At 57.8% G+C, this 11533-nt stretch overlaps 1 protein-coding gene across 1 annotated transcript; it reads right to left on the bottom strand.

Annotated features, from left to right (window-relative positions):
* Positions 1-1294: 1294 nt before the first annotated feature.
* Positions 1295-9650, bottom strand: DPF1 (double PHD fingers 1). Its single transcript, XM_077773856.1, is given in 12 exon segments — positions 1295-1742; positions 1899-2010; positions 2593-2705; positions 3801-3920; positions 4015-4065; positions 4963-5094; positions 5294-5372; positions 5720-5809; positions 6073-6200; positions 7883-8006; positions 8009-8168; positions 9556-9650. Coding segments are annotated over 12 exon segments (1209 nt in total). The 5' UTR covers positions 9585-9650; the 3' UTR covers positions 1295-1671.
* Positions 9651-11533: the final 1883 nt, after the last annotated feature.

The raw sequence follows: 11533 nt of genomic DNA, 5'->3' as shown, positions 1-11533 counted from the left end.
CCCCCCCCCCCCGCCCCATCAGCCCTGTGGCTCACTCATCTACCTCTCTCTGCAGACCGATTTCTTCCCTCTCCTGCTCTTTTTCGGATTCTCTATAAACGTGGGGCTCTGTGTCTCTCCTGATCTCTCCGTGTCCTGGTTCTCTCATCCCACCTCACCCAAATGTGCCTCCCTCCCAACCCCGTGTGTGTCATTCATCCTCTCCCTGGCCCTTTCCCCTCCGCTCTTGGCCCCACATCGGGATGGGGGACCCCAGGCGAGGTCGGGGACTAAGGAGGAGGTGCTCTGGGCACCCCCACCCCCTACCCTAGCCCAGGAGGGGCGGCCTCTTCATCTTTCCATCCCTTCCCCCAGGCCCCAGCTCCCGCCTCCCCCCTCACTGCTGCTCACTGCAGCTGCAGCAGTCCGTTGCCGGGGCAACCACAGCTGGCTGGGCGGGAGCCCCCTCCACCCCATCCCCCCTCTCCTCCTTTCCGGCGAGGCTGGGAGGAGCTGGGACAAAGCCAGAGAAAGGCGGGGTGCAGGGGGGAGACGGAGGGAGTTGGAGGTCAGGCCGGCTCCAGCTGTTAACCTCGGCCAATTCTACCCCTAGGAGGCCCCCATCGCCCCTTCTTGGTGGTGCCCCAGTCCAGCCTGGAGAACGAGGCAGTCGTGGGCAGAAGGGTCAGGCCCAGTTTAATACACAGAACAAGTTAATTCACAGCAGAGGCAGGCAATAAAGGAGACTCATTTACAAGGGGGGGCATGCCTGGATTGGAGGAGACCCCCCAAACCCACCACCTCCCCCCACTTGCAGTCTCAATTTCCCTTTTTTTTTAACCCGAACAACAAACACACACAACCACAAGAAACAACCACGCCCCCTCGCTACCCCCAAAATGGCCAGCGAGGGTGGCAGGGGGCAGCCGGGCCTGGCNATTCCAGCAGGCGCTGGGCAGGGGCCCGCCTTGCCCCCCAGCCGACGGCCACCAGCCAGGGCAGGTGGCGGGCACAGAGCGGGCAGGATGGGGCTCTCAGGGAGGGAGCAGGAATGGAGTTCAAAACCATGGTTCACGTCATGCAGTATCCACGGTGGGCACCAAGAGGGGGCGAGGGTGGACACCACACCCACCTGCCCTGGGCACGAGGGGGGATGGCGCCCACACTGGGTGAGGAGGTGGGACAGCTGCAACTCCAGAGACTGGGGGGGTGGGGCTGCTAGGCAGGAAGCTGGCATAGACGGGTACCCAGTGGACGCGCTCGCCAGCGCCCCTTCCACCCAGCCAGGCCTTAGAGGACTCTTTGTATATATTAATTTCTTTTTTTCTTTTTTTTTTTTTAACTTTTTGACTTTTTCTTTAGAAAAACGCTGTGTCCATGCCCCGGGCTGGCATCTACCACCCCTCATGCCCGCCCAGAGGCGGGGTATGGCTTTGAGGGGAGCAGAAGCCCCCGGTGCCCATTCGCCAAGGGATGGGGAAGGAGGGAGGGAGGGAGAGGGGCCCTGCTGGGCCCACCAACCCACAGGGCAAACATTCCAGCTGCACAGAGGGAAAGGGTGGCCCCGCCCCCTCTCGGGCTTCCCCTGTCCCCCTCCACTGTGGGGCACTGAGGGCAGAGAGAGCGCGGAGGAGCTCCGAGAGGCAGATAGGTGAGCACCACCCCAGAGGTCCAGGTGAGCCAGGGCCAGGCCTAGGTGAGGGTGATGTAGGCAGAGGCCTTCTCTTTCAGGTGCCGAAGACAGAGGTGACAACTCCAGCTCCCTGTGGGGGTGGCCAGAGGACAGGGATTTAGGCCCAGGACCCAGAGAGGCTGCCCCGACTCCCTCCCGGCCGGCAGACACAGCCTTCTGTCTTCACCAGCCGGAAGACAAGTTTCCAACCCACCCGCCCCCATGCCGTGCCCACCTCTTCTCTCACCTTCCGGGGGCTCCGCCATGGGGGGACTCAGGCAGTACATGTGGTAACCCCGATCGCAGTCGTCACAAAACAGCAGCTGGTCCTGGGGGGTGAGACCCGCCCAGCTGGCACCCTGGGGGCACGGGCACCAGAGACCGGGGTGGGGGGCTGGGGCAGGGGTAAGTCAAAGGGGCTGGGGAGGGTGCTCCCTCCCACGAGAAGGGGCTCCGAGACCGTCTTTGCATCACGGAATCTTTGCAAAACCCTGCGTGGCCAAGCAAAACACCCCTGCGGTCTGTCGGTCTGCAATTCGCAGTCTGGGTTTTAGAGATTCTGTGCGACACTGACAACGACACCGAGATGGTCTGACACCAGCTCTGGAAGCCTCGGGCGCGGGGTCAGATCCCAGCTCTACTAACGTCCTAGAAGGGTGACCTCGAGCAAGTCATTTCCCCTCTCTGAGCTCAGTATCGTCTCTGCGGAGTGAACGAGAGCACCTACCTCGGAGGGTGGTTGGGAGGAGGAGTCAGGGAGATGAGGAGCACTGAGTGCCAGGCTCAGTTAATGGACACTAGCAATAATAATAATACAGGTTACTAGTGTTCACCAGGGAGAGGCTCCAGGGAAAGGCTTTAGGCCCGGCTGGCAAAGGCAGAGGTGCCAGGCGGGGAGGCCCCCTGGGGGCATGTCCCAGGGGAGGCGGGCGGGCACTCACGTCGTTCTCCGAGGTGCCACACAGGCTGCAGGACTTGCACTCGATGCACTGCCAGCGGTAGGTCCGCACGGCCGCCGTCATGTTCACCGTAAACTGTAAACATGAGGGGTGTCCTGGGGGCCAAGGGGCAGGGATGCAGTTAGGGCTCATCACGCCCCCGGTGACTACTGACCGCTGGGGAGGAAATGGCTCAGCCCCCACCCCTGGCTGCGAAGGCCGGATGAGCTCCCGTGGCCCACAGCCCGACCCCGCCCCGCTCACGGTGCCCAGCGACCGGACCGCAAGCAGCACTGCCGCGATCGTGGCCACCAGTCTCCTACCAGCCACCATGGTAACCACATTCTGCTCCCCAGAATACCATGGCAACCGCATTCCATTACCCACAGTGCTGTGGCAACCACTTTCTACCACCCACAACACCCGGGCCGCCACATTCTGTTAACCACTGTGCTGAGGCGGCCACATTCCACTACCCACAGCGGAATGGCCAACAGGTTCCGTTAACCACAGAAACACAGCAGCCACGTTCCCCCAGCCACAGTGCCACGGCAACCACCTTCCGCGGGGGGAGGGGGGGTCCCCACAGCCTGGTTCCCCAGGAGGCACCAGCAGCCAAAGTGTTTCCATCGACACCGTGTGATGCCAATCCCACAGCCACCGCGCTACCCCAGTACAGACACCCCCTCAGCCACCACCCGGTGCCACAAGTTACATTCCACGATGCCCTGTTGCCATGACAACCATATTGCACTACCCGTGATGCCATGACAACCACAATTCATTACCCGCCGTGCTGAGGCGACCACAGTCTATTACCTACAAGCCCACCCTGGGAAACCACATCCTATTAACCACAACTCCGTGGCAGGCACCCTCGGTTATCCACAGTACCCAGGCAACGGCCGTCCGTTACTATCACAGTTCACTACCCACAATGCCCTGGCAACCGCCTTTCACCACCCCTCACGCCATGCTAAGCACATGCCACTACCAGCAGCGCCGTGACAGCCCCATCCCATGATTCCCAGAGCCTCTCTGACCCACCCCCCTGGTCTCCCAAGGTCCTCACCAGTTGAGTCCGTCCCACCAGCTCTGGACATCCCCCCTCCCGGGCCCGGGCCGCACTCCTCTGCCTCCCAGCCTCCCGATCTGGACTCCTGGGGTCCCCTCTACCCAGGCCCCCCGGCAAGCTCAGGTGGGGGTATCACCTGATCGCCCACAGTCAGCACAGGAGATGAGGTCCTCGGGACACCCCGTCTTCTTGGAGCCCCCCAGGCAGAAGTCACAGTAGCCGTTGGGGATGACAGTGCCGTCGGGCGCCTTCTTGGCTGAAAGACAGCAAGGCAGAGGGTTGCCGCAGGCAGGCAAGGGCACCTGGTCAAAGGCTGCCGCACGAGCAGGGGGAGAGGGAGGCGTCCCTACCTGTGTGTTTCCTCTGTGCCTCAGGGACCCAGGCCAATTCTTTGTAAAACTCTGGGGTTGGGGGGGACAGAGAGAGGGGCTCTCACCATAGGCAAGGCTCCACCCTGCCCCCAGCCTCAGCCCCGGCCCCGGGGTGGACCCCTTTATCCAGGCATGGGGGAGGTAAGGAGGGAAAGCGGCTACCCCAAGTTGCGGCCACAGCAGAACAGGGACGGGGGCCCAGATAATTCTCCTCAGGAGCCCCAAACTCTTTGAGGACAACGCACGCATCCTCTTTATTAGGTAAAACTGGCAAATAACAGCTTTAGGAAGAGCCCCCTGCTTCCCCTTTCATCCACACTCCTGCCACACAACCAGTGCCAGCTAAGCCCCGACTAGGTAAAAACCGGGGACACCACTGGCCAAGAGCCGCTTTAGAAACGGACGGACGTTCACAAGAAAAAATCCGCACACAGAGGTGCCTGGGTGCGAGGCGGGGACGGGGTGAAGAGGCTGCCCTCTCCCTCCAGGAAGTGGGTGGGAAGACGGTGCCTCTCCCGAGCCCTCTCCCACCCCTCAGCTGTCAGCGCGCCCATGGGGTTGGCACGGGCAGGCGCCAAGGGCTCCCAGGCCACAGCCTCTGCCCCTCCGCCAAAGCCCAGCAGAGAAGGGAGAACGGGAGGCCGGGAGGGAGGGGAGTCATCTATCACCCCCCTCCCCGAGCTCTAATTGAAACAATAAATCAGACCCAGAAATATTACGCCCGGCCGGGAGCGAGGGAGAGAGAGAGAGAGAGAGATGGTTGGTTGCCATGGCAACCCCAGAGCCAGCATCCCCATGGTCGGTGGGGGGAGGGGACCGCTGAGCTGGAGATTTTCCAGAAATGTCTAATGTGCCCCCTCCCGCCCAGGCTCCTCAGCCCCCATTCCCAGGGCCCCTCACTACCCCACAGCCCGCCTGCCTGCTCACGTTTATGGTTGTTTTTCCGGTGGAAGGGCAGGGCGTGGCGCTCGGCGTTCTCCTCCCCCTCCTCCTCAGCCAGGTGGGTGTGGGTGTAGTGGTAGCTGAGCCCTGGCCGGTTCTTATACCGTTTCCCACAGACTGGAGAGCGAGCAGGGAGGGCCGGTCAGCCCTCCCAGCCCATGCGGCCTCCACCCTGGCCTCGGGGATCACACCGCCCCCCCTCTGCCAGAGGCCTGAGCATCCCCTCCCACCGGGCTCTAGAACGGGAGGGAGGGGGCCAGCAGGGGAGAGGTCCCTAGGCCCCGCTCTCTCTTTCCCCCTCTTCAGAAGGACTCACTATCACAGACATACGGCTTGTCTCGATCCTCCAGGGATGCGGTGTCCTGGCGCTTCCGGAGACCCCCGATGCCATATGCCTGGGGGAAGAGTCGGGATGAGGGGCCAGGGAAGGGGCACCGGAGGCTGAACCGCAGCTCTGCCACTTCCTAACTGGGGGCCTCGAGTAACTCCCTTGACCTCTCCGAGGCTTCCTCGTGGGCATGAAGACGGCTCTAACCCACTATACAATCTCTGTTTTGCAAACGGTTTAATATATCTGAGCCTCAGCTTCCTCGTCTGTAAAATGGGTATAAACTCCTCTACCCCTGCAGGCTGCTCTGGGAATTAAACGAGGCCAAACTGGGGCAGCGTCTGACCACTGTAAACGCTCGGCGTACGGGACCCGTCGCGGAGGAGAGAGGGGTGGAGAAAGGCGGGGGGGTACCTTTCCTTTAGCCCTGTTCTTCCTCCTGGGAATGTCATCCTCCAAGTCTTCCACCTCGAGATCATGAGGAAACTCCAGCAGCTGCTGTTTCTGGGCACCAGGAGAAGGGGGACCGAGGTCAAGGAAGTGGGGGATGCCGTCCCACTTTACGGCCATTCTGGACACAGCCGGAGACTGGGGGTGCGGGGCAAGCGGGGAGGTCTTCCAGAAAGAGTCGCGGTGTGGAAGGACGAGACTTAGGACGCCCAGAGGCCCCAGGGAGCCGCGGGGGACTGGAGAGCAGGAAGAGGCTGTGCCAGGGCAGTGGCGGTGGGGGTGAGAAGGCGGCTGGGGCCCCTGAGCGGTGGTCCCACCTGGCAGTCCATAATGGTCTCCTCCTCCTTCAATTCAATCTTCTTCTCCCCTGTCTCAGCACACAGTAGCGCCTCAAGGACTGGCCCTTCAGGGAGGCCGCCCTCCTTCTTCAAGGGTGCCTCACAATCTGGGGACAAGGCCATGGTGGGGGGTCACGTGGGGAAGTTGTCCTTGGAGGATTCCCCAACCTGCCCAGGTTGGAACCCCTGCCCTTTGCTTCAGAAACGAGGCGCTCCCACACTCGACCAGCAACACACTTAAAGATTCAATCACACATAGCAGGAAGGATGCAAGAGCCTGGGAAAGACACGGCCAGACCCGCAGATCCGCTCACACACACTCAGAAGGAGACACACCAGGAGCACCCGGGTGGCTCAGTCGGTTAAGCGCCTGACTTCGGCTCAGGTCATGATCTCACGGTTTGTGGGTTCGAGCCCCACACTGGGCTCTGTGCTGACAGGTAGCTCAGAGCCTGGAGCCTGCTTCAGATTCTGTATCTCCCTCTCTCTCTGACCCTCTCCTGCTCACGCTGTCTCTCTCTTTCTCTCTCTCTCTCTCTCACACACACACAAATAAATAAAAATATTTTAAAAATTTTAAAAAATTAAAAAAAGAAGGAGACACACCAGACCCTCCTTCACTTACACCTGGATGCACGTGGAGAAATCCAGATGCTCACACAGGATACACGGGAGATACAGACAGACCATCTTGAGACAGCCAGACACATAAAGCCAGACCCTACCATACTCATGGACACACACAGGGGAGAGACACAGACATTCCTAGAGAGAAACACTCAGATGCATACACATGGCCATACAAAGGGGAGCCACACACAGTCCCCCTGAGGCAATCAGACACACCCAGAAAGACAGTCGGATGGACACTCCGTGGCGCCTGGGTGGCTCCGCCGGTTAAGTGTCCAACTCTTGATCTCGGCTCAGGTCAGCAGGCTCTGCGCCGATGGCAGAGAGCCTGCTTGGGATTCTGTCCCTCTTTCTCTCTGCCCCTCCCCAGCCTGTGCGGGCACTCTCTAAATAAATAAATAAATAAATAAATAAATAAATAAACAAACAAACAAACTTTAAAAAATCTACACAGATGGACACTTCAATAGGCCTGGACCCACACAGAGGACAAGGGAAGAGAAAGAGCCAGTAACTCTGGTAGTACTGGTCACATTCAAGAAGGCCACCTGGTCTGGTTGGCCCAGCACACGTGGGCAGCGATACACCTAATACACCAGTGGCTCGGGGACGAGAGTCTCCCAGACATTCCGAAGCATCTGGACACCCAAAAGAAGAGACACCAGACCCCCTGATATGCTCAGACACACTCAGAAACTCTGATAGACCACCGGACACACACACAAGATGAAATAAACCCTCGAATGTCCTTGGAAACACCTAGAAAGAGACACAGACACTTACAGACACTCCACTACCAATGCAAAGACTTACAACCAGACACCCTCACACACTCAAGCACCTGCAGGAAGAAATACAGCCAGACACCGATACACCCCGGCTCACAGGGAAGATCCACCTAGACACACGTGACAGACAGCACTTGGCCCGGAAATACACCTGGGCCCAAGTAGGAGAAGACACAGTCCAAGTCCAAAGCAGTCACTCAGGGAAAACGGGAGACTGTCGACGACACCCAGACACACACCCGCAGATACTCGCTAGAAGAGAAATAAGGGCAAATGCTCAGAACCACACTGGCGTCACCACACATGTAGCAGCGTGTGCCCGGGGGGACACGGCTGGGGCCACCCCAGGCGCAGGATGGACCTCCACCCACCAATCTTGTACTCGCAGGGCCGGAGTCTGGGGTCCTCCAGGATGTTGAGTCTCCGTTTCTTTCTCCAACAGCGTGCAGGGTACGTGTAGATCTGTCCCGGGGCCAAACCTGCAGGNTGCAGGTACCAGGGCAGGGGTGGGTCTTTTCCATCCAGATGTAGCAGTTGTTCTGGGCCACGCCGGTCTGCGAGTCGAGGAAGGGCAGGCGCAGGCTGCGCTCCGCGCACAGGCGCGCGTTGTAGCTGCGACAGTGCTCAATGGCCTCGCGGTAGAAGTCCTCGCCTAGGCTGTGAGGGCGAGCAAGCGGGCGAGTGGCTGTCAGCAAGGACAGGCGCGCCCGTTCGTCCCGCACCCCTCCCTCAACGCGGCTGTTGGGAATGGGTGGGCCGACTCCTCCAACCTCACCTCTCCCCTCTTGTCGCTCCTGGACTCAGGAGCCCCCAACCTGAGGCCCAAGCAGGCCTGGAGCCAATGGGTAGATACACACACATAATATAGAAACAGACAAAAATATACCAAGACCCATCCATACATGGACATATCAAAATACACAACAAAAACAAATCACACAGGATTCACACACAAAGAGAGACATATCCCAAAACTCACAAAGGAGAAACAGACAAATCTCACATATGTGCACATACAAGTATCTACTTAAAAAAACACAAACATCGCAGTCACATAGTGTGGAAACAGACACAACACATATATCCATGCACAAATACACATCACATATCCAAAGACACACAATATAAACAAAGCACTCACACAAAGACACACAACATGCAAACAGATCACAGACACCACACTTCACACACACTCATGCATCCGAAGACACACAGATACACAAATGTTTGAAGAAATGTTAAAACAAACTACCCACATGTGCACCTACACACATATCTAAAGACACAACACAAACAAATCACACACACACACACACACACACACAATATCCAGACACACTATACAAAGAAATCGCACAGATTCACACAGGACACACACACACAATCAATAAGATACACAGTATAGAAACTGACATCTAAAACACCACATATTCAAACACAAAGATACACACATATACAACATAGAAATAGACATATCCACCCATATTCACACAAAAATGTACACATAAATACACGCACAACTACAAATCCAGACACAGAACACAAACGATGCCGTTTCAAAACACATGTACACACACTCAAAGACCCAAATATCTCAAGATACCTGGTAGACTGAAAGATATTAAACACATATCCAAACACACACACACACACACACAAAATTGTACAAACAAGTGACACACACTCCACACGTCAAGACAAAGGTAATGTGGGCTTCACTCGAGTTTACCAAGGCTCTTGCACCTCCAGGCCATTTCACTCTCTCCCCAACCCCGGGGGGCGCCGGGCGGGACATGACCCCCTTCCCCGAAAAGGACCCGAAGAGGGCTCGGAGTTCCCCACACCCTCTGCTCCTCCAGGGGCAGCGTATCGGACACCGTTCTTGCCACAGACCCATAATCGCACACATTCGCACCCCCGCGCAGCACGGCCCACGGTGACAGCCCCCCAGACACCCCAGCGGCCCCACCCCCGGCCGCCACACACACACGCCCGCGCAGACCCGCCCGCGCGCCCTCCCCCTCCTCCCGCCGGCCCGCAGCACCTCAGGGGGCCGGGGATGACCGTGGCCATCTTGCTCCCCGGGTCCTGCCCCCAGCAGGTCCCCGCCGGGTCGGTCCTCCCAGCGCTCGGGCGGGCGCTGAGGCCGCCCATCCATTCATTCCCGCGGGGCGGGAGCACCCGGGCCAAAGCCAATCACGACGGCGGGGCGGGCCCGCCCGGNCCGGGCCCGGGAGCCGGCGGGACCCCGCGGGGAGGCGGGTGCAGAGGTGGGGCGCAGGGAGCGCGCAGTCACTCACACGCGCTCGCCCGGACGCACATCTAGTCTCCCGGGCAGACACTCGCACATGCACACCTGGACTCGCACACACCCACATACGGCAGTTTACACACACATTCACACGTATACTCACAGCCTCCCACGTAGACTCACGCACACTTCACTCCCACACCTTTACAGATTCACGTACATTTACACACACAAACACTTCAACGCCCGGAGACTTCGAGATACCTAAGAGGTGCCCACACAAACGTCCACCGGCAAGCCTGCACTTGGCTCACTGACACCCCCTCCTCCCTCCCCAGTCCCTCCCAGCTCCAGAGAGCCTTGTCTAGTCCCCCCAGGGCTGTCACTCTCACGGTGACCCCGCCCCGCTCTATCCCATCCTTCCGCCGGCTAGACTGCACACTGCTATTTAGGAGCGGTAGCCACACCTTGTGGATTCAAATCCTGGCTCTGCCATTTGGTGGCCGTGTGGCCTTGGGCAAATGACTTAACCTTTCTGGGCCGCAGTTTCCTCGTGTGTAAAATGAGGATGACACCTCATTGGATTGTTGTAAGGATTACATGAGTAAATATGTGTAATGTGTTTTTAAAAGGTACCTGGCAGGTCGTAGGTGTTCAGTAAAAATTCGCTCATTCCACAAAGAGGATCCGATATGTAGTTAAGATGTAAAATAGCCAACCATTACTAGAAAGAATAATACCTTAGGGCGCCTGGGTGGCTCGGTGGATTAAGTATCCAGACTGCGGCTGGGGTCAGAATCTGACACTTTGTGGGGTGAAGCCCTACGTGTTGGGCTTTGCGCTGATCCGGCTTCGATTCTCAGTCTCCCTCTCTGCCCCTCCCCCCACACGGCCACGTGTGCGCACTCGCGCGCTCTCTCTCCTCTCTCTCTCTCTCCCTCTCAAAAATAAATAAGCATTAAAAAAAGAAGACGAAGGAGGAGGAGGAAGAGGCGGAGGAAGGGGAGGAGGAGGAGGAGAAAGAGAAGAAGAAGGAGAAGAATGCCTGGTACATAAAAAATGCTCAGTAAGTACATAACAAGTAAATATACTGAGTATCCATCATGTGTCAGACACAGTTCTAAGTACTTTAACAGAGATTCACTGGTGCAATCCTCATAATAACCTTCTGGGGTGATGCTATTTTACCCCCATTTTTCAGATGAGGAAGCTGAGCCCCTGGCGGTTCTTTAAAGGTGGGACTCACTCACCTAGATATCTGTACCCAAGTGAGTTTTCCTTCCTTCTTTCTCCCACTATCACCTACACGGACTGTACCCTAAGGGATCCCCAGACAGTGAGCTGACCCATCAAACTACACCAGCTCTCACCTGGAACATCCCCCCCTCCAAAGTTTGTTTCAAGTTTGAGCCCCTGCGTGGATACAAAACGCCCACAAATGTCCTTGTCCACCAGAGGGCTCTCCAGCAGACAGACAGCATACGAGCCTTCACCTCTTTTGTCGCTTGATGCCCCCACCTATGCTCTGGTAAGAGACACCCCCAAGGTCTTCCACACTTATCACTTCTAAACACACACACACACACACACACCTCTAATCTTAGACACCTTCTACAAACCACAAACTCTCCCCCATCTCCCCCAGGTAAGGCCTTGACAGTCCCCTTCCCCTACCCCCAACAGGACAGAGAAGGTCTCTGCTTCATATCCGGCTGAGAGTAGGTGGCAAAGGGAGTAAGTCGGGGATGCTTGCCTGGAATGGTACACGCAT

Source organism: Crocuta crocuta, unplaced genomic scaffold (assembly GCF_008692635.1).
Source record: "Crocuta crocuta isolate KB4526 unplaced genomic scaffold, BGI_CrCroc_1.0 scaffold267, whole genome shotgun sequence".
Classification (NCBI taxonomy): Eukaryota; Metazoa; Chordata; class Mammalia; order Carnivora; family Hyaenidae; genus Crocuta; species Crocuta crocuta.
This window is presented reverse-complemented; position numbering and strand designations above follow the sequence as displayed.